This window comes from Scaptodrosophila lebanonensis, unplaced genomic scaffold, assembly GCF_003285725.1.
Source record: "Scaptodrosophila lebanonensis strain 11010-0011.00,11010-0021.00 unplaced genomic scaffold, SlebRS2 tig00000118-arrow-arrow-pilon, whole genome shotgun sequence".
In the NCBI taxonomy this organism is placed as follows: domain Eukaryota; kingdom Metazoa; phylum Arthropoda; class Insecta; order Diptera; family Drosophilidae; genus Scaptodrosophila; species Scaptodrosophila lebanonensis.
This window is the reverse complement of record NW_022060578.1, coordinates 330,822-355,373: the sequence shown is the minus strand read 5'-3', so window position 1 is coordinate 355,373 and position 24,552 is coordinate 330,822. Positions and strand designations below refer to the sequence as shown.

General features: G+C 37.0%; 1 protein-coding gene across 3 annotated transcripts; it reads right to left on the bottom strand.

Annotated features, from left to right (window-relative positions):
* Positions 1–7,792: 7,792 nt before the first annotated feature.
* Positions 7,793–23,708, bottom strand: LOC115628508 (ATP-binding cassette sub-family G member 4). Of its 3 annotated transcripts, none has more exons than XM_030524653.1 (10): positions 23,666–23,708; positions 10,589–10,669; positions 10,290–10,479; positions 10,103–10,226; positions 9,841–10,033; positions 9,631–9,776; positions 9,044–9,554; positions 8,813–8,981; positions 8,499–8,755; positions 7,793–8,423 (listed from the first exon to the last, which is right to left on the bottom strand). In XM_030524653.1, the coding sequence occupies exons 2-10, from the start codon at positions 10,589–10,591 to the stop codon at positions 7,992–7,994; spliced, it is 2,025 nt and encodes a 674-aa protein (XP_030380513.1). In that variant the 5' UTR covers positions 10,592–10,669; positions 23,666–23,708; the 3' UTR covers positions 7,793–7,991. The 3 variants fall into 3 exon arrangements, with proteins under 3 accessions (XP_030380513.1, XP_030380511.1, XP_030380512.1); XM_030524651.1 differs by having other exon boundaries at positions 23,503–23,696; XM_030524652.1 differs by lacking the exon at positions 23,666–23,708 and adding an exon at positions 15,926–16,063.
* Positions 23,709–24,552: the final 844 nt, after the last annotated feature.

The window sequence follows — 24,552 nt, the reverse complement described above, 5'->3', positions numbered from 1 at the left end:
GGGTGCCTATACAGTTGTGCTTGCGGCAAGTGTGGATATGTTGCGATTTGTCTAGTACCAGAATATCAGCTGAGTAGGAGCACCACTCTTCTACATATGTCCATAAAACGTCGATCAAGCTCTATTACTGGGTTTTTCGCTTTCTTTAGGTCAATTATTAAATTAAAATAGTTTGCGTATGCGCAGAATTTTATTTTTTTGTGCATGGTCATTGTTTTGGTAAGTGCATTGAAGGCTGTAAGGAACAAGATTACTGAAAGGGGGGAACCTTGAGGAATACCATTATGAAGGAGGAAAGGAAGGGAAAGGATGTTGCCGATTTGAACAGTGATTTTTCTATTTGTCATGAATTTGGTAACATAAGATATCATTCTTGGTCCTAATTCCCATATTTCCAGTTGGCGTATGAGTGAATGAATACCAATTTTTTCGAAAGCTTTGACAAAATCAAGAGAAATAATAGATATGTGTCTTTTTTCCACAAGAGCCATGATTACTAGATGATCTACATAAAGTAGAGCATCCGCAACAGATTTGCCTCTCTTAAAGCCAATTTGATTATTGTCAATGAGATTGTTGGCAGTGACAAACCAACATAGCCTTTTAGCTATTATTTTGTCTATTAATTTTAATTTTAAGAGACAATAAGTATATATATTCTGACGAGACGAGTTGATCTAGCCCTGTCTGTCCGTATGAACATGTCAGAGACTATAAGAGGTGGAGACACCAAATTTTGCACAAAGATGCTTTATGTGTGTACGCTGTACAAGTTTGTTTTTTTTTTTTGATTTTCCCCTTTCACTTCCACCGTTTGGGTGTTTTCCCAATTTTCCATTTGTATAATCGCCTATATCTCAGACACTATAAGAGCCAGGAACACCAAATTTTAGTCCAAGATGCCTTTTGTGATTACGCAAAAAATTTGAATTTTGGAATTTCCCTCCCTCCCCCCTCTCCACCACAATCCATAAGTCCAGTATTTCTTGGAATTTCCAACTCAAACTTGGAAAATACCTCCAGTTAGTGATTATAAGTCCGAATGCCAAGTTTCATCATGATATGCCGATTTAACAGGAAGTTATAGCCATATATGTACATAAGACCAAGTAGTGCCCGCAGCTGTTGTTGTTACTCCTTTGCTCAGGCACTCGAGACATATACACACATAAACGCATAATTATTCTACACATATGTACAGAGTATTTCAAAGTCGGGATACTAGCTTCTCTACTTGTTATATTCTTTGTATGTACATATATAACTACTTTCAAATTATTGAAATCTAGATGAATAATAACGGCGACCAAAAAAAGGAGCGTGCAAGCGTGGTGGAGAGAAAAAATTGATTTTTTCAAAAATATGTAATATTTCTAATGGGAGCAGTTCTCAGTTTGAAAACCAATTTGCACAAGTATTATTAAGCCTACTTAATTTTCTAAAAAGTTGAACAGGATTTTTTTTTGCAAGCTAACATGGAAAGGGAGCCATATCTTTGGTTGGAGCAGTTATCAAAAGGAAGTTATGGCAGATAAAGAAATCTAAAATCATATTATTTCGATGGTTCAGAACTGAAAGTAGTTAGTAAGTCAGTAAGAAGTATCTCCAACCCCATAAAGTATATATATTCTTGATCAGCATGATGAGAGCAATCGTTCTAGACATGTCCGTCCGTCTGTCTGGATGAACCCAATGATCTCAGATCTCATCTCTTTCTGGAATAACCAAAGTTGGTATCCAGATTCTCCTAGGTCCGAGAAAGGACGAGGTTATTTTAGTTTTTTGAATTTTGCCCCCCCTGCCCCCATTAAAGAATTTCGTCAATACCGTCCACATTTTAAAAGCTACCATAACCAAACTTTGCACACATAATTTATTCATAATAATCTACTTTTGTTTTAATTTTCTAAATCGGTTAATTCTCACTCCGGTACTACGCCCTGAAGCTGTAGCATCAAGTTCGCTCTTCTTCTTTTTGCTTCTGCTAGAGGCACATTTACCTCAGTGTCGAAAGTTTACCTGGGTACAGAGTATTTCACTGTCGGGCTTATACTATAGTATATAACGATTGTTCCTTTGGTATGCAGTTAAGTCTAATATTATTTTTTAAGAGACATCAATGCACAACCTTTTGAAACAAGTCACTTTAATATATATATAGTATATACACCCTACTTTAGAAATCTCCCTATCATTTTCAAATCACACCTTTATTCCTACACTTAATTCTAACAAAACACGTCGTTGCTTTCGCAAAGGAAATTTTTCTGTGCTTAACGAACTTATTTTAGCAACTAATTGGTCCTTTTTTGGTTGATATCAACATAGCCGCCAAGTTTTTCTATGACACTATTAATGCTCTTTTTGATGTCTGTATCAAAACCTCCTTGGTTTTCACCAAGACTTTCAAACTTAAAACATGTTAAATCTAGATGCTTTAAAAAGTATAAGCAGTCGGGCCTATCTCTTGACTTCTATAAATACTCTATAGCGTAATCGAATTTTGTTCTTAATTCACGATGTCACAGTAATTACCTTACCCGATGCAAGCTGCAATTTGCACAGAAGCCTAAACGATTCTATAAGTTCGTTAATTCTAAACGTAAAACTGCTTCTCTACCTTCATAATTTTTCCTTGGTGACAAAAAAGCCAGCAACGATTCTGAAGCTGCTGACTTGTTGCCAACTTCTTCCAGTCAACTTATTCCTCTGTCTCTATTAGTAGTACCTCCTATCCTTATAGCATTTAATCTTCCCACACTATTTACGCTCCCATAATTACTGATAGCTGTCTACTTTCTGCTATCAAATCTTTAAAATCTTCATACTGTCCTGGAGCAGACAACATTCCTAGTTGTGTTCTCAAGGAGTGTTCTAGTTCCCTATTACAGCCATTACTTAAAATCTTTAATCTGTCACTTGGTTCCTCAATCTTTCCAACTATTTGGAGAGAATCTTTTATTATTCCTCTTCATAAAAAGGGTGGTAAGTCTGAAATTTCAAACAAATACAGAGGTATTGCAAATCTGTCATATCTCCGGCTCAACATGGTTTCATAAAGAGATGGTCTACTACGACCAATTTGCTGGAATTTACTTTCTTGGTAAATGAAGCATTTACTCCAAAAATGCAGACTGATGTCGTTTACACTGACTTCAGTAAAGCATTTGACTCTGTGAACCATGATCTGCTCTTTAAGCTAATTCGTATAGGATTTCCCTCCGCTTTTTTGTGTTGGATTTCGTCATATCTAAAAGACAGATCCCAACGGATCTTGCTTCATCAGGTGTGCCTCAAGGTAGCCATCTTGGCCCCTTACTTTTTACATTATTTATTAATGACCTCCCCGCTACCTTGTCATCTCTCATATTCTTGTGTATGCTGATGATGTGAAACTTATTCTGACTTACAAAGACCTCATTTTCTCATTTTCATCGCCTGCAGGATTATCTGAACTGCATGCAACCTTGCCTTATTTAGGGACGTATACGATTGACAATGTGCCATTGCATCGTATATCGACTGTTGAAGACCTTGGGGTTCTTTTTGATTCCAAATTGAACTTTAACCTTCACATATCTAGTATTGTCAATAAGGCCAAGGTATTACTTGGATTTATTAAACGTTGGTCCAAGGAATTTAATGACCCTTATGCCACTAAGCTTCTTTACACTGCTCTAGTACGCCCTGTTCAGAAGCAATTCCTTCTTTTTGTTCTACGTGGTTTAAGCTGGCTTGCCATCGTACTCTAGTAGACTGATGCTTATAAACCTTCCTTCCTTAGTACATCGTAGGACGGTTCTTGGAGTAGTTTTTCTCCACAAGTTGGTTATCGGTGAGGTTGACTCCTCTGCCCTCTTAGGTCGCCTTAATTTTTCAGTTCCTTGTAGACCAACAAGGAATTATTTGCCGCTCATATTGGCCAGATGCACAACCGATTACGCTTTGCACAATCGTTTTCGGGTCATGTGCAGACATTATAACGATCTTTCACATTTACTTTCGACAGGGCTCTCTCTCTGTTCTATCAAATCTATTCTTTATAATTATATTCGGCGAAATCTCTGACCACTTACTGCTGTGAGTTGGGGCATAGCTTGCCGGACTGGCATTTAAAATTTCCCCCACCGGGTTGGAGATTTCCCTCTTTTTATAGCCTGTACCCAAAGGGTGAAAGGCTATACTAGTTTTGTGCGCATGTATGTAACACACAGAAGGAGGCGTGGCAGACCCCACAAAGTATATATATTCTTGATCAGGATGAGAAGACGAGTCGATATAGCCATGTCCGCCTGTCTGTCTGTCCGTCTGTCTGTATGAGCGCAAGGATCTCAGTAAGTACAAGAGCTAGGATAACCAAAATTGGTATCCAGGTTCCTATAAGCCCTAGGCAGAACGAGTTTGTTTATTTTTTCTGATACACCCCCCCCCCCCACTCCCCCGCAATACCTATTTTTTCTTATAACTTCCGTAATTCTCGGAATTTTAAAATCATTTTGGTAGGTACATCCAGTTAGTACTAATGTGTCCGTGTGCCAAATTTCATCATGATTGGTCAATTCTGAAGAAAGTTATAGCCATAAGTAAAATCGCTGCTCATGCGCTGCTCATGCGCTGCCTGCAGCTCTGTCGGCAGCGCTGCCCGCAGCTGTTGTTGTTGTTGCTGCTTTTGTTCAACTTTGTGCTGCATACATACACGCATAGGTACGTGATGTAAATGTATGCTGTTTAAACTGAACATAAACATGTATTCTAATTTAATTTAATTAATTATTTTAATTAATTAATTCATTCTTTTTTTTTAATAATTTAATCTTTATTAAATTTTTTTTTTTTAATTTTTCCTTTTTGTGGAGAGTACAGGCTATTTTACTGTCGGGCTTGCTCGACTGTAGCGTTCTATCTTGTTCTTTTTCCTTTCGTCTCTCTTTCTACTTTTCTCTATTTCTGATTCTCTGTCTCTCTTTCCTTCTTTCTTTCTTTTCTCTTTCTACTTCGTACTTTTTCTAATTAGTTGTTAAATAGAATTAATTTTTCACTCTTATCTACTTTTTGTATAGTTTTTTTAGGTCTTTAATGTCTCTGACCGCATATGGCTGTGAATCGGGGCATAGCTGGCCAATTTGCAAATAAAATTCCCCCAACGTGTCGGAGGCATTAATAGACGTCATTGTACAGCTTTGTGTTAGGCTTTCTTATCTTTTATTTTGTTTAGTTTAATTTGTTATATTAAGTTTTATAATATAATCGACAGTAGAATTGTTGATATTATAAATAAAATTAAAATAAAATATTTATATATTTTTTTTTTGCCGGAAATTATTGTTTATTTGTTTATTAATTCCTAGTACTACAAGAATATTTCTAGTGCTAGTTAATAGTTATAAGTTAAGCCTATTAACACAATAAACAAGTAGAAAAGCTAAAGTCGGGTGTCCCGACTTTGAAATACTCTGTACATATGTTTACAATAATTATAGAAAATAAAAAAAAAATTAAGAAAATTAAAAAAAAAATGTGGATCGATTTTACCTCCTCGGTATTCGAACTCACGTAAAGGGTGTATAATTGCACATATACAAAGCAATTGCGTCTATGTGAGTGTATGATGCTTATGAGCATCTATTCGTGTCTGTGTAAACATGTTTGCAGTCAACCAAAGCATCAGCATCAAGAACAGCAGCGGGCAGTGCTTGGGCAGCGCTGGAGCAGTAAATATATTTGTGGCTACAACTTCTTGTTAAATCGGTCTATCATGATGAAACTTGGCATACGGACAAATAATAACTAACTGGGGGTATTTGCAATTGAGTTCGAAATTCCAAGAATTACGGGAGTTACGATCGGCTGATTTTTGATAAACTCACGCACAGTTTCGATGGAATTTTCGGTGATCACGAATTTTGATTGGCCCACATGTTGATCATCCTTTATGTACTCACGACCACTTTGAAAACGTTGAAACCACTCGTGCACTCTGTTACGGGATAGGCAATCATCGCCATAAACTTGTTCTATCAATTGAAACGTTTCGGTTAAAGTTTTACCAATTTTAAAACAAAATTTAATGTTGGCTCTTTGTTCGAAGCTGTTGGTTAGCCGTGACGGAAGAGGTCGTTCGGGCAACGAAACTTGGCACTTAAGTGGGGAAGCACTAGATATACAAGTAGTTAAAGAGTATAAATATCTAGGAGTAACGGTAACTCAAAGCTTCAACTTCACTGCCCAGTGCTTTTGTGCTTTATGCTGCCAGTATTATGAAGAAGTCGAAAAACTACGGAACATCCCAAATTATGAAATTCGCATAGAAACGGGATTGTCGATTCTACAAGTATATACTGAAGCACTGTTGCCGAAAATAATAACAAATTTCCTGCGGAGAGATTAAAGTCGATTCTTTCAATCTTTGTTAAACCTGGCCAGCGAATGTGTCGTTGCTATGGAAATATCGGGCTCTACCACTTGGGACTTAAACAATTTCGATGTCGCTACTAGGATGAAGTTTCTCCAAGCAAGTCAAAGTGACACGAGAAGGAAAACAATTTCAATTTGTGATCTGTACAATCTCGAAGCCAGAGAAAATGTTATACACTTCATTGGCACATTGGTAAGGTTTCACCACCTACAGATGAATATGGAATAGACTATAGATATCTCATTGGACTACATTAACAAACAATCTAAAACATACACTAAGTTATAGGGATTGCATACAGGTAGGAGATTTGTAATTTAAAATAAAAAATTAAAGGAATAAATGTAATGGAATAAATATAATGGCAGACGTGGTAAATTAATTGTGGATTACATTTTTCTGTAATACCAACATCCGAACTTCACGGCCAACGACCTGGTATCTAGGGAAGACCCGGGCAGCCAGGTGTAGTAACTTATGGGGTCAATAGTTAAAATATAGCTTTTTATACCCCGTACCCAAAGGGTATACTAGTTTAGTGCGAATGTATGTAACACATAGAAGGAGACGTGGCAGACCCCACAAAGTATATACATATATTATTGATCAGTATGACAAGACGAGTCGATATAGTCATGTCCGTCTGTCTGTATGAGCGCAAGGATCTCAGAAAGTACAAGAGCTAGAATAACCAAACTTGGTATCGAGGTTCCCCTAAGTCCTAGGCAGGTCAAGTTTATTTTTGAAGTGAAACTTCTTACTTCACGGGTTTGTCTGCTGGATCGGCAAAGTTTTGTGTGACGTCATCCAGACCCACAAGCATGGTAACAGACGCACATAAATGAACAGCAAGTAGACCAGCTGGCGAAATTGAAATTATTGATGTAAACAAAAGCTGTGGTATGAAGTAGCATGAATGAACCCAACAGTATAATCTGAAATGTAAGCAAGCTTGGTGTTCTCATTTTGATCATATTTCACAACTCATGGCTGCACATTCTTTTCATTAGGGCCTGGGCCCTAGCGCTGCAAAATAATCGATGTTGATTGAGCCTGTCCGATTTTTTTTTGCGATTTTTCCAAAAATTAAATCGATTAATCGTAAAACTAACCAAAATTAATTTTAATTGTCGTTTTCGAGGAGATAAGACAATTTCAGTGACATTTTACAGTAATAATGTGCTAATTCAGGTATGCATTTGACTTAATACGGTCAATCATCTCTCCAAACACAAATCGATGTTTAACAAAAAAATAAACATGCAGATACACGATTCTGATGTAAATGTATGCTGTTGAAACTGTACATGAACATGTCTCCACTATCGTATATATCACCATCATTTTGATATATAAATTTGAATAAAATGCAAGTCATTCGCTTACATGGTGTATTTATTTTACTTAAGCACTAATATCACTCAAATTCCCATAATTAATACATAGAAAGATTTACACTTTAAATATGCTCTTCTTATGGTCTTAAAGCTGATCACAGGCGTTGCTCTGCTATTAATCCAAATAAGTTCATATAAGGTAAGAGAAGCGGGTAAAGCGCCACATGTACCTGAGTAATTCAGTAATTATATGAAGTAAAATTAAAATGCTTCATTAAGATTTGAATGATATAGACCACTATCGGGTTTCCTGTCGATTTTTTCAGGCGCTGGCGTATCATAACATAGGCAGCTATTGTGAACAATATATAGAATGCTATTAAACAGCTTACGGACCATAAATAGTTCATGTTATTAAATCCCAGAAAGTTTAATAGAAACTGAGATTTTTTGAACATACAAAATAGTTCGGTTTCAGCACAAATCGTATCAGCTCGTCCAAAATCATATAGGGCTGCGACAAGGCCCTCCATGCCATGACGCAAATAGCTAAGAGACATCAAAAATCGCATAAAGGGCGAAATGTATGTTTCTTTGGAACCGTAACCAATTCCATAAGTAGATAGTAATATTAGTGGCACAGCCATGACAGGTCCCATAAACATTCCATTCTTATTAAGAAAGAAACAGAATATTATTAATCATTACGAATTATTTCCTTATAATTTACGATATAATTAACTTACTACCAAGCAGAGACGGCTGGAGACCATGAGACCAAAACTGTCCGAAGTCATCGCTGTAAGAAACGCAATGGTAAAAAATCGGACAAATCTGAACCATTCCAAAGGCTGATTTGTGGATAAATATACAATAGTCAAATAAATGCTTGAAAGTACGAACAGAGAGGGCAATTTGGCAGTTATCATTGCAACGTAGTATGAGCTCAGATGATACCACTGATTATAGTATTCACGTTTTAAAAGATTTATCTCATTTGGAACTGTGAAGTATGTTGTAATAGGATTAGGGCACAAACAGGCAATTATAAAAAGCTTACATTGCAACAAAACCGGCATCATTGGTAAATATAGATATGCTATAATAATTGTGAAGCTAAATCCAAAGTTGAAAAGGGCCTTTGAAGCATCGTTCCCAATGTCCATATAAAGGCCACTTACAATTAACGCCAATATAATGTTCATGTAGAATTTCATCTTAATGTGGGACTGTAAAGAAAATCACTGAATTATTTGCTAACATATTATATTCAGAGTTTCTTAAGGCGCACCTTGTCCCGCCACATTTGCAACAACATTCGCATTAGCAACAGCTTGTACTGCATCCACCAACTAGATTTGGCCTTTAAAAGATTTGGGTTGATTTCCTTTTCAAAGTGCTCTACTTCAGGATAAGATGATGCACCTGATGTGGTGTCTGATTTGCTGGGTGTGTTTTTTCCATTTTCTGCTTCTGATGTCCAACTTGAGACCTTTCCGTTATTAACTGCTCCTACCATGTGGCCCACGATGCTTCCATACTCGTGGCAGGCCACTTCGATTATAAAATCAGCGGGGTTGTATGTGAGAGGACAGGAAATACCTAAATGCTGCATGTACGGAACAATGTTGGCCCCTTTGCCTTGATAGATGCATCGACCAGCCGCCAAAACATATACTTTGTCAAACATTTCAAAAATTTTTGCCGATGGCGTGTGTATTGAGCAGATGATGGTACGTCCGGCATGTGCAATGCGACGCAATAAAGCAACGCACTGGGAGCTGGAGAGATCATCTAACCCGCTTTAGAGAACACATGAAACGAAATATTAGTAATGATAAAGATTACAGCTGGGTTTGTGATCATCATAGAACTTACGTGGTGGCTTCGTCTAAAAAAACTACGGGTGGATTATCAATAAGTTCAAGAGCGACGCTCATACGCTTTCGCTCACCGCCAGACAACATCTTGGCCTTTGTGTTTTCAGCGTTCTTCAAGCGTAACATCAGTAATATTTCATCGATCTACATTGAGGAAAATTAAAATCTTTAGTTATGCATGAAAAATAATTGTATTATTATTACTCACCACCTCCTGCTTTTGTTCTGTACTCAATTCATTACCAAGCTTTAAGTTTGCTGCCAAAACCATAGTTTCCCGAATTGTAAGCTGAAGATCGAGGGCATCTGCATGTTGCATGATATATCTGGACATTTTTCGAAAAATACGCATATCACGTGGACTATTGTTTACCAAAATTTCGCCGCCAGTTAAATTAGAGCTGAACGGGTAATCGAAAAAACCTGTATTATGTCTGTATAAAAATACTATGAATGATGATGTATGTTACCCAAATCCCGCAAGCAAGTTTAACAGAGTTGTTTTTCCGGATCCTGAGGGACCCATTATAGCTGTGAGTTCATGCGAACGGAATTCGCCGCTAACGCCATGCAAAATGGGTTTCGTATTTCGTGCTAGATGTAATAAAAGATGTATTCATCATCTGTCAGCAACCTATTTATAGATGTTGAACCTACCATTTCCTAACTCTGGCACTTCGCATGTCAGACCTGTGAACTCCAAATTAATAGCAGGCCAGGCAGGTAAATATTTAAGGCCTTTCACTGAGTGAAGTTCACTTGAATTTTCAAGTAATTCAACACTGATGGCGTTGATATCACTGCTATAGTTGAGTGAGTTATCACTCCGGGAGCTGCTTAAATTCGCCTGTAAATTCGCCATTAAAACTACATTTACTGTCCATACTTTAGGACTGCTCCACAATTCCCACATTGGAAAATATTATGGCAGAGGTTTAATCAAATCATACTCTTACCATGCAAATCAATTGGCAGCGATGCACTTTTTGATTTCGACTGATATATAGAAGACGCTACAGGATGTGTCCAGAAGCAAGCTGGTTTTGTAAAAAAAAAATAATAAAAAGGAAAATATAATGATTGAGGTTAGTCGTCGAAATATTTTTAAAAATGGTATATTAGGTTTGTGCAAAGTATGTAACAGGCAGAAGGAAGCTTCTCCGACCCCATAAACGATATACATATGTATATTGTTGATCAGCATGACAAGATAAATTAACCTAGACATTACCGTCCGTCTGTCCGCCCATTTCAATGAACGCCTGGATTTCGGAAACGTTTGAGCTTACATTAACCAAAGTTGGTATGTAGACGCTCCTAGTCTCTAGTAGAGTTGAGCCCGGCGCGTGTTTTCGAAGTGCCACGCTGGGAAAGCTACAGTCGAGCAAACCCGACATTAAAATACCCTGTACTTTTTACAAAAAAGGAAAATTAAAACAAGTAAAAAAGCTAAAGTCGGGGGTCCCGACTTTGAAATACTCTGTACATATGTTTACAATAATTATAGAAAATAAAAAAATTAAGAAAATTAAAAAAAAAAAATTGTTCGATTTTACCTTTGTCGGTATTCGAGCTCATTTACATAGCAATAGCGGTTGTGTGAGTGTATGTATGCCTATGCGCATCTATTCGTGTCTGTGCAAACATGTGTGCAGTCAACCAAAGCACCAGCATCAACAACAGCCGCGGGCAGCGCTGCAGCAGCAAATATATTTATGACTATAACTTCTTGTTAAATAGGTCTATCATAGTGAAACTTGGAATACGGACACATAATAACTAACTGGGTTTTAGTTCGAAATTCCAAGAATTACGGGAGTTAGAGAAAATCGCGATTTGCATGGGAGAAGGGGGAGGGAGGGAAATTCCAAAATATAAATTTTCTGCGTATTCACACAAGGCATCTTCCTAGGTCTTATAGTCTCCGAGATATAGGCGATTATACGAATGGAAAATCGGGAAAACCCCCATAGGGGGGAAGTTGGGGGGAAAATCAAAAAAATAAAACAAACTCGTATAGAATACACACATAAGGCATCTTTGTGCAAAATTTGGTGTCTCTATCTCTTATAGTCTCTGAGATCCAGTCCGTATGAACGGACGGACAGACGGACAGACAGACAGGGCTAGATCGACTCGTCTCGTCATGCTGATCAAGAATATATATACTTTGTGGGGTCTGCCACGCCTCCTTCTGCCTGTTACATTTTTCAGCTCCCGCAAACATAATATACTTCTGTACATTTCATGTACAGAGTATAACAAGAGAGAACGCTACAGTCGAGCAAGCCCGACAGTGTAATACCCTGTACCCAGGTAAACTTTCGTCACTGAGTTATATGCGCCCATAGCAGCAGCAAAAAGAGGAAGAAGAACAGCGAACTTGTTGCTGCAGTTTGGGGGGTTGTACTGGCGAGAATTTGTTATACCCTGTACCCGTAGGGTAAAAAGGGTATATTAGGTTTGTGCAAAGTATGTAACATGCAGAAGGAAGCATCTCCGACCCCATAAAGTATATATATTCTTGATCAGCATGACGAGAGAAATCGATCTAGACATGTCCGTCCGTCTGTCCGTCTGGATGAACGCGAGGATCTCAGAAACTATAAAAGCTAGAATAACCAAAGCTGGCATCCAGATTCTCCTATGTCCCAGAAAGGAGTTTATTTTATTTTTTTTAATTTTCCCCCCCTTCCCCCGCTACAGAATTTCGTCAATAGTTTCAAATTTTATTCAATTCTAAGAAAAGTTATTAGCGAAACAAATTCTCGCCAGTACAACCCCCCCCAAACTGCAGCAACAAGTTCGCTCTTCTTCTTACTGTTTTTGCTGCTGCTATGGGCGCATATAACTCAGTGACGGAAGTTTACCTCGGTACAGGGTATTACACTGTCGGGCTTGCTCGACTGTAGCGTTCTCTCTTGTTTTGCTAATAACTTTTCTTAGAATTGACCGATTGAATTCCCAAAAATAAAATAAACTCGTCCTTTCTCGGACCTAGGAGAATCTGGATACCAACTTTGGTTATTCCAGCTTTTATAGTTTCTGAGATCCTCGCGTTCATCCAGACGGACGGACAGACGGACGGACATGTCTAGATCGATTTCTCTCGTCGTGCTGATTCAGAATAAATATACTTTATGGGGTCGGAGATTCTTCCTTCTGCATGTTACATACTTTGCACAAACCTAATATACCCTTTTTACCCTACGGGTACAGGGTATAAAAATTTAATTAAATAAACAATTAAGGAATGCTAAGTCGAACAGGCTCAACTCTTAAATACACTGTACCACCCCACAAAAAAGAATTTAAATTAAGTTAATTAAATTAATTAATAAATATAAATATATATAATAAATTAATAAATAATAATTAAATTAATTAATAAATTAATTAATTAATAAATTAATTAATTTAATTAATTTAGTTAATTAACTACATTAAATATGAAATATTCCATACATGCATACATACATTTACATTTATGTACATCAGAATCGTGCATATGCGTGTTTGTGTACTTGTACATATGTATGTATGTATGTGTGCATTGGGCCTGGTTATATGGCTATAACTTTCTTTCTGATCAACCTATTGTAATTATTGTACTCCCGTAATTCCTGGAATTTCGAACTCAAATTTTGCAAATACTCCCAGTTAGTGATTATGTGTCCATATGCCAAGTTTCATTATGATAGACCGATTTAACAGGAAGTTATAGCCATAAATATTTATTGCTGCCCAAATGCTGCTGTTGTTGATTTTGGTGCTTTGGTTGACTGCAAACATGCTCACACAGCACGAATAGACGCGAATAGTCATTCATACTAGAGATGGGTATGGGCCGGCTATTTTCGGCCCGATACGACACGACCACGAAATGAACTTTTGGAAACACGCACGTGCACGCACGACGAAAATATTTTTAAACACGGCCCAATACGAACTTGTTATAACCATTAAATGTAAAAACGAAAAATATATACATATTAAGTACTCCGATTTTGTATTAAAGAATATTTACTCGTCTACATATATTTGAGCTAAGAGAAGCCGAGCTCGTCGCTTATTTAAAATTGCTCCAGAAGTGGCTTGTTTGATATTTGCCTTAGCAATTCCAATTTTGTATAGCCTGTACCCAAAGGGTGAAAGGCTATACTAGTTTTGTGCGAATGTATGTAGGGTGACAAGCCGAGTCGATATAGCCATGTCCGTCTGTCCGTCCGTCTGTATGAGCGCAAGGATCTCAGAAGGTGCAACAGCTAGAATAACCAAACTCGGTATCCAGATTCCCATAAGCCCTAGACAAGTCAAGTTAATTTTTTTTATTCTGATACACCCCCCAGTCCCCCGCAATTCGTGTTTTTTTTCCATAACTCCCGTAGTTCTTGGAATTTCGTGTCTGTATGCCATGATGATAGGTCAATTCTGAAGAAAGTTATAGCCATAAATAAAATCGCTGCCCACGCTCTGCTTGTAGCGCTGCCCGCAGCTGTTGTTGTTGTTGCTGCTTGGGTTCAACTTTGTGCTGCATACATACACGCATATAAACACGCAGAGACACGATTCTGATGTAAATGTATGCTGTTGAAACTGTAAATGAACATGTCTATAATTTAATTAATATAATTTTTTTTATTATTAATTCATTTTTTCCTTTTTGGTGGGAGGTACAGGGTATTTAAGAGTTGAGTTTGCTCGACTTTAGCATTATTTTCTTGTTTTTAATCATTTAATTTTTTTTTTAAATTTTGTTTTCTTTTAATTTTCCTATTTTGTGGAGAGTGCAAGCTATTTTGCTGTCGGGCTTGTTGGACTGTAGCGTTCTCTCTTGTTTTTATTACAATAGTTAATTTTTTTTCGTGTTATATTCGTGTATATACACGCACGAGCATGTTCTGTCGTGCCTTTTTAGCTCAACACGAACACGTACGGCCACACAGGAAATCGGAATTTGCAACATTAACACAAGGGCCAACGCGTGTCACGAAGTGCCACAATCGAAAACACGCCCAACTCTAATTCATACACTAACATAGACGTAATTGCTTTGTCAATGTGCAATTATATACACTTTAGTGTGTTCGAATACCGGGAGAGGTAAAATCAATCAACAATTTTTTTTTTTTTTCTTAATTATTTTAATTTCTATAATTAATCTAAACATATATACAGCGTATTTCAAAGTCGGGACACCCGTTTTTAGCTTTTTAAATTGCTTTTTTTTTATTTGGTCACCCTCTCTGCTACAGAAATTCGTCAATACTGCCCACATTTCGAAAGCAGCATAAACCAAACACACGCAATCTATATACATACATATGTACATATGTACATACATACAAGTATAAACTTTTGTTTCGAATTTCATCCAAATCGGCTAGTTCTAAGAAAAGTTATAAGCGAAACAATTTCACTCCAGCATCAAGTTCTTCTCAGAGCCGAAAATTTGTCTTGTTCTCTCTTGTTTCTGATTAATTTACGCGATAAACATAGGGATTATAGTACAAGTCTCAATATATTTAGGCCGTTTGTTAAGCTCTTACAAACGATTTTTATCGTTCCCAAAGGGTAAGAATTTGGCAGCGGGGCAGATCCCATAAGGTATTCCATAGAATTCGCGTATATAGAATATGTACTTGTATTAATATTCTCAATCAGTAAAGTTGATATCACCATACCCGTCTGTATCAATCACGAAAAGTATAATAGCTAGAATAACCCACTATTGACGATCTCATAAAAAATAAGCCCCTGTTTTCCAAGATCTATGAGACTATATAACAACTTTGGCCGCTGTCGAATGTATTGTCACCATTATATCGATTCGTCTTGTCTCAGATTGATACATATTAGTATACCCATACTTTATACAATTATAAATGCTTTCTCCTGTTTGTTTCATACATTTTCACATTCCTAATATCGCCTTTCCAGCCTCCGGATACAGAGAATAAAAACTTCAAAGTTCAACTTGGTTCCGCAAAATAAACAAGAAAGCAATGCTAGAGACGAGCGGGCAATTCCCTTAAATACCTAAATACCACAAAAAATTAATCACAATTTTTAAAAATATATATTTTCAAATGACTTTAAAGTGTTTAATATGGTGTCTTTTTACTCTCTTCTTTATTAGCTAAGTATATACATACTATATTTATGTGGACAACTTAATTATGTAGTATAGCACACACACACACACGAAAAGTGCGATTGATGCTTTCTTTAATGCGCGAAAAACATCATTTCGTATTTAATTTTTCTATGCTATGTTCTATGTTTAGACTTACTGACCACTCCGAATCTTTTGGGTTAAATATATTAATGCTTTTATCTATGTACACACATAACGAACAAAGAATCGGGCGATAGTACGCAGCGGGCTTAGGTCGTCTTGTTGAAAACAAATGTCGGACTGAACAGAACTTTTAAATCAACTTTTTTCGAGCCCGCCACGACTACGCGGGTGCTCAGCACTGTCACGAAGCTTGTTTCTGTTTTGAAAAAACTTGGCATTTCAATTAATTGAGCGTTGTGTGCGTTCAGTTGACTAACTGGCTGGTACTCGTATATACTATATAGGAGCGCCTGCCACTATTATTTGGTGAGTAATCGAAATCAGAGAAAAAAACTTGCTCTGAATTTTGCAACTATCACGTTGCGCTGTCGAAGCTGCTGATAGGCATAGGGCATGGCTGCACAATTCTAAAGAGAAAACGAGAACGGCGTCCATTATCAGCTTTATGAGTGCACACATGTATGTACATACATACATATGTAAATAAGCGTACATATTGTGTACATATGGAGCAAGCTTCAGCGGAAATAGTACCCATACATATACAAATCTATGTATACACATAATTATGTGCTCAATGATATCAGCAGCAAAGTATCTTATCAGTAGTTGCATAGCTGCAAGTACATCGTTTCTCTTACATTACGAGTGTGTATCAATATGAGCATGTACTTATGTATATACATCTATATGCATATAATACATACATATGTATGTATATATTTATTATATGCCCCAAAACTGCTTCCATGTTTTGGCTATTTATATACATATGTATGTACATATGTACTGTGTAAGCATATAGTGTGTATGAATGTATGAGTGTACATGTGGAAGTACATACTGTATATGCTTTGGTCACAAGGTCCAAATGCTTCCCAAATATAATTGAAAGCAGTGACACGCAGGCCCTCCAATTCTTATTGTACCCTGTACCCAAAGTGTTGATATGGCCATGACCGTCTCCGTCTGTTTGTCCGTCCGTCTGTCTGTATGAAGGCAAGGATCTCAGAAAGTATGTTATACTATATTTAGTCTAGCATCTAGAGTCTAGATCAACACGACAAGGCGAGTTGATTTAGCTCTCTTTGTCCGTCCGTCCATATGAACACCTAGGTCTGTACTCAGGTGCCTTATGTGTATGTGTACGGACTATGAGCTTATATACTCTGTACATGAAATGTACAAGAGTATGCTAGGTTTGTGCGAGCCGAAAAATGTAACAGGCCGAAGAAGGCGTGGCAGACCTTACGAGCCCTAACCACTATTAATTGGTACAGCTACGTTTTTTTTTATAGTGCAACTTTTAATGACTTATATTTCTGTTTAGGTGATTATTGCCCAAACATATTTATACTCTTTAAAAAGGTCATTGAATTAACTTTAATTTCATATCAAAATATGCAATAATAATAAAAAACAATAATGCAAAAAATCAATTTAAACAAGTAAAAAAGCTAAAGTCGGGTGTCCCGACTTTGAAATACTCTGTACATATGTTTACAATAATTATAGAAAATAAAAAAATTAAGAAAATTAAAAAAACAAAATTTGATCGATTTTACCTCTCTCGGTATTCGAACTCACGTAAAGGGTTTATAATTGCACATTTACATAGCAATTGCGTCTGTGTGAGTGTATGTATGCCTATGCGCATCTATTCGTGTCTGTGTAAGCATTTTCGCAGTCAATCAAACAGCAACATCAACAACAGCCGCGGGCAGCGATTGAGCAGCGTTGCAGCAGCAAATATATTTATGGCTATAACTTCTTGTTAAATCGGTCTATCATAGTGAAACTTGGTATACGGACGTATAATAACCAACTGGGGGTATTTCCAATTTTAGTTCGAAATTCCAAGAATTACGGGAGTTACGATTTGCGGGGTAGAGGGGGGAGGGAGGGAAATTCCAAAATATACATTTTCTGCGTATTTACATAAGGCATCTGGGACTAAAATTTGGTGTTCCTAGGTCTTATAGTCTTCGAGATATAGAAGAGATAGATTATACGAATGGAAAATCGGGAAAACCCCCATAGGGGGGAAGTGGGGGGAAATCAAAAAAATAAAACAAACTCGTATAGAATACACACATAAGGCATCTTTGTGCAAAATTTGGTGTCTCTATCTCTTATAGTCTCTGAGAACCAGGAGTTCATACGGACGGACAGACAGACAGAAAGGGCTAGATCGACTCGTCTCGTCATGCTGATCAAGAATATATATACTTTGTGGGGTCTGCCACGCCTCCTTCTGCCTGTTACATTTTTCAGCTCCCGCAAACCTAATATACTTCTGTACATTTCATGTACAGAGTATAAAAAGTCAACTTTCATAATACACGAAATATTTTTGAGCGTTATTAATTGGTACGGCAACAAAATTTACAAATTTAACCTGAGTATCATCTTTTCATACCCTGTACCCGTAGGGTAGAAAGGGTATATTAGGTTTGTGCAAAGAATGTAACATGCAGAAGGAATCATCTCCGACCCCATAAAGTACATCATAATCTTACCTTATAGAAGCCATATTAAGTTCGTTTCATTTTCTGTCGTGTCCATTCATGTTTTACTGTTTTACCAATATTTTCAGACCATTTTGCCGCTATATCTTTCACTGAAGTTCGTTGATGTTCAATTATAGTCGACGTGAAGTAATTTTTTGAGACTCGACGTCTGTTTGCGGAGGCGTGATCGATTTCACGCCTGAAATGACATGTCCGTCCGTCTGTCTGGATGAAAGCTTGGATTTCGGAATCGGTTGAGCGCACATTCACCAAACTTGGTATATTGACGCTCCTAGTCCCTAGGCTACACGAGGTAATTTTATTTATTGGAATTTTCTCCCCCTTCCCCTGCTACAGAATTTCGTCAATATCGTCCATTTTTCAAAAAAATTTATACATAATAATCTATTTATGTATCAAAATTACTAGCGAAACAATTTCTCCCCGGTACTATGCCCACAAGCTGCAGCATCAAGTTCGCATATACCTGAGTGTCGGAAGTTTACCTGGGAACAGGGTTTTTCAATGTCGGGCTTGCTCGACTGTAGCGGTCTCTCTTGTTTTTTATACCCTGTACCCGTAGGATAAAAAGGCTATATTAAGTTTGTGCAAAGTATGTAACATGCAGAAGGAAGAATCTCCGACCCCATAAAGTATATATATTCTGAATCAGCATGACGAAAGAAATCGATCTAGACATGTCCGTCCGTCTGTCCGTCCGTCTGGATGAACGCAAGGATCTCAGAAACTATAAAAGCTAGAATAACCAAAGTTGGTATCCAGATTCTCCTAGGTCCGAGAAAGGACCAGTTTATTTTATTTTTTGGAATTCCCCCCATTCCTACGCTACAGAATTTCGTCAATAGCGTCCACATTTTAAATGCTACCTAAACCTGCATACATAATTTATATATAATTATCTACTGTTGTTTAAAATTTTATCCAATTCGGTCAATTCTAAGAAAGGTTATTAGCAAAACAAATTCTCGCCAGTACAACCCCCCCAAACTGCAGCAACAAGTTCGCTCTTCTTTCTCCTCTTTTTGCTTCTGCTATGGGCGCAGTGTCGGAAGTTTACCTGGGTACAGGGTATTTCACTGTCGGGCTTCCTCGACTGTAACGTTCTCTCTTGTTTGATTTTGATTTTGTTATTTTTTATACCCTGTACCCAAAGGGTATAAGGGTATATTAGTTTTGTGCGAGTGCTTATGGAACACACAGAAGGAGGCTTGGTAGACCCCACAAAGTATATATATTCTCAAGCCGAATCGATATAGCCATGTCCGCCTGTCCGTCCGTCTGTCTGTCCGTCTGTCTGTCCGTCTGTCTGTCCGTCTGTCTGTCCGTCTGTCTGTCTGTATGAACGCAAGGATCTCCGAAAGTATAAGAGCTCGAATAACAAAACTTGGTATACAGATTCTCTTGAGCCCGAGAAAGGACGAGTTTGTTCATTTTTTCTGATCCACCCCTCCACTTCCCCCCTATTAACGATTTTCTATAACTCCCGTAATTCTCGGAATTTTGAACTAAAATTTGGTAGTCACATTAGGTTAGTGATTATATATCCGCATACCAAGTTATGATAGAATGATTGGAAAAAAAGTTATAGCCATATAACCAGGCCCAATGCACACATACATACATATGTACAAGTACACAAACACGCATAGGCACGATTCTGATGTAAATGTTTGTATGCATGTATGGAATATTTTATATTTAATTTAGTTAATTAATTAATTTAATTTCTTTTTTGTGGGGTGGTACAGGGTATTTAAGAGTTGAGCCTGCTCGACTTTAGCATTCCTTTCTTGTTTAAATTGATATATACAAGTAGATAGCTACAAAGTATTTTTTCTAAACAGTAACTTAAAATGCATTAGGCTTCCTATTATTTACTTTATGTGATTTCATTCTTTTTATCGCGCAAGTGAATGCACTCACGCTGGATTTGATGAACTTCGTACTGTAATTCAGCTACATATAGTACATATGTATATGTATGTATTATGTGTGTGTATGTAGATATACATATATGTCAGAATCAACAACATTTTTGTACACCCTAAACACACAGAACGGGGCATAGCTGACCACGCAATCAGTCTGAAAAACCCAATTGAATCCGTCCGTTAGCATGACCACAAAGATTTTGAATAGTATAGGAGCTAGAATAAACAATGTTGGCACCCAGATACATACTATACTCCTAAGTCCGAGGAAGGAAAAATTCCTTTTTTTCTCAATGCACCCACCCACCTATAACCTCTGTACTGCACATATATCGTATATCTTTAATTATATGTACGTATTATTTTTATTAATTTAAAATAAATTTTAAAAATATAATTTCTAAAACATTTCTTTTTGGAGGGGGCTACATGTTGACTCGACTAAAATTAATGAGATTCACTACCCACTTAATAGCCTTATATTTATTAAACCCATGTCAGTGGGTATAATTATATATCTACATATTAATGTTCACATATTATATGTATGTATGTATATAAATTTTAATTATAACAACAGGGATGAATTATAACAATGTTTTAATTACAATTCAGCAGAACTCAAGATAATTTGCATTATTAGTATATGTACATATTAGTATATGTACAGGAAAGGAATGCTAGAATCATTCTTCACTCTTTAATGTCAACTTTTTTATGCCCTGTACTTACAAAATTTTTTTGGCTGTATGTATAAAAAAAATGGTTATGTATGATTAATAATAAACTTGTTTTGTGAATAATCAAATCTGTAAATCAAGTTTGATATCCCAAGCTATTATGTTTAAAAGCACGTTGTGTTCATATAGACGGACAGACGGGGTCGGCCACGCCTCCTTCTGTTTGTTTTATACATTTAGCGCTCAGATTGGAGTAACCATAGGCTCCGTATAAAGAGCGGCCACGATTAAAATCCTAATGCAATCCCAAAAATGGTGGTAAATGAATCATCAAATACATCCATACATATATACAAGTACTAATTTAAACACAATTGAGTGAGCTTTTGCATTTTATGTACTATATATTTGTATCTCGTCAAGTTTTAAAAGATTATTTATCAGGGATCCATTCTAAGTACAATACATACATAGTTTAAGGAAGGGAGGGAAATTCCAAAATACACATTTTCTGCGTATTAACATAAGGCATCTGGGACTAAAATTTGGTGTCCCTAGGTCTTATAGTCTCTGAGATATAGGCGATTATACGAATGGAAAATCGGGAAACCCCCCATAGGGGGAAAATAAAAAAAAACAAGAGAGAACGCTACAGTCGAGCAAGCCCGACAGTGTAATACCCTGTACCCAGGTAAACTTTCGTCACTGAGTTATATGCGCCCATAGCAGCAGCAAAAAGAGGAAGAAGAAGAGCGAACTTGTTGCTGCAGTTTGGGGAGGTTGTACTGGCGAGAACTTGTTTCGCTAATAACTTTTCTTAGAATTGACCGAATTGAATAAAACTTTGAACAACAATAGACAATTATATATAAATTATATATATTAGGTTTGTGCAAAGTATGTAACATACAGAAGGAAGCATCTCCGACCCCATAAAGTATACATATATATTCTTGATCAGCATGACGAGAGAAATCGATCTAGACATGTCCGTCCGTCTGGATGAACGCGAGGATCTCAGAAACTATTAAAGCTAGAATAACCAAAGTTGGCATCCAGATTCTCCTAGGTCCGAGTAAGGACGAGTTTATGTTTTTTTTTTTAATTTTCCCCCCCTTCCCCCGCTACAGAATTTCGTCAATAGCGTCCACATTTCAAATGCTACCTAAACCAAACTTTGCACACATAATTTATATATAATTGTCTACTTTTGTTTAAAATTTAATTCAATTCTGTTAATTCTAAGAAAAGTTATTAGCGAAACAAATTCTCGCCAGTACAACCTCCACAAACTGCAGCAACAAGTTCGCTCTTCTTCTTCCTCGTTTTGCTGCTGCTTTGGGCGCATATAACTCAGTGACGAAAGTTTACCTGGGTACAGGGTATTACACTGTCGGGCTTGCTCGACTGTAGCGTTCTCTCTTGTTAACTTTTGGGTATAGTACAATCATGAGACAGGGGAATACTCCCTAAAAAATTTGAACCTAATGTACATGTGTATGTATATGTATGTACATATATGCAGCAGCCTTACGCAACCTCAACTATACTTACATATGTACATATGTATGTATGTTTGTGCATAAGTCGTCTCCTCATCTCATACATGCTTATGCATGTAAGTATGTATGTATACGAATGTGTAGGAATGTCGATTTTTGTTAGAATCGCTTGTATCTACATACATACATACATACATATGTATTTAAAATTCGCAAAGCAACTCAACGGTAGGTCGACTTTTACGAATGCAGAAAAACAAAACAAAGAGGTATTGTTGTTGTCTTTTATTTTAGCTGGAGCGGACAGACAGCCTGAAGCAGTCAAATATAAATGTCATATTGTATAGTATGTATAGTAAGTATGTACATAATATGTATGTATGTTTATTAGCGAGGATCTTTAAAATATTAATTGAGTAGCCCGATTGAAGCGAAATGCATGTTAAATTTAACCACTAATTTCGCTTGATTATAGCAATACTTGTTTGAATTATCTTGCATGAACTTAGCAAGCTAAGTGCTTGATTGATTTAAGCTAAAAACTTACTTGGTTTGAGTATGAAATCGAATTGACATGACTCAGCTTGCTAGATTTGACTAAGAAACTTGCTTTATTTTTACAAAGAAACATGCTTTATTTGACTTTGTAACTTGCTCAATTTAATCAATCAGGTACTTACTCGTACATACATGTGCATGTACATATATACATATGTACCTACATTTAATGAATTAATATTATGGGTACGTCACGATCGCAAAGTCGTCGCCAGCCGCAGGTTCAATGAACGCATTTAAAAATGTACACATACATATGCACATACATATGTACATGTACATGTATTTGTTTAATTCCATATACATACATACATACATATTACGCATTAATTGATGTACGCAAATGCATACTCGTATTAATACATACATTTAGCACAGATACACAGGAATGGGGGCACTCTGCACAAAGTTCACTTTCTTTCGTTGCGAATAGTTTAGCTTTCTCTCTCTATATTTCACCTTCTTTCAGATCTTTATATATTTATGTATTTACATATGTATATACAAGCATATGCTATAGCACAATACACCTTCTGCAAGTGCGCGCGGCCTGAAATGGGACTGGACGACGCTGATGACTTGTTGCACAGAGAAACGAATGTGAACTGAAAACAAATAAAGGAAGAATAGCTTTGCAGCAACTAGTAGACCAACCGGCAAGCACACAGTTGCATACATTTTCCCAAGTGCATACACATGCATACACACATGTACATCTGCTTACATACATACATCAATATGCATGAGCATACACACAAAGGCATATGCGCAGTTGTATACAAAGGTAAAGCTCGAAGAATCATTCTGTTCACGGACGTTGCAGGATTTCAATTATGCTGTTGAAACTATTCATAAGATTTCATAATAGCAATAGTACAAGTGACCCTAGGGATGATAATTCATTAGATCGATAGCGTACATAACATTTCTTCTCCTTCTAAGGAGACTCTCTCTCGCACTCTTCGAATGATGCTCCTCCGGTGTATATAAACTTCGTGGTGGTGTTGCCTATGGACTCTCAGAGAAGTGAGTACAGTTCTCAGCTGCGCGTGAAGCGATTTAGGTACAAAACTGACTGCGTCGAGTGTAGTAGACTGATCTTTGTTGTTGTTTTCTTTATCGGTGCTGCTTGCTGTTCGTAGTTCAGCAATTTCATCATTGTGGATGGGTGTATAGCTTGTCATTTTCTCTACATGTTTCTCCTCCTTGCGCAGAGATTGTTGCGCATCTTTTACACCTGTACCTCGAATTTGGTTTAGGTGCAGATAAAGCAGATAAAGCGGATATTGATATGCAGAACCTCAAATTGCAGATTACCCAGCCGTCTTGTGACTTTACCACGAATCCACTTGTCCAGGGTTTCTTTCATGTTTACTTTCCGGTCTAATCAACTCCAATCGCGTGCGTAGATTTCGGC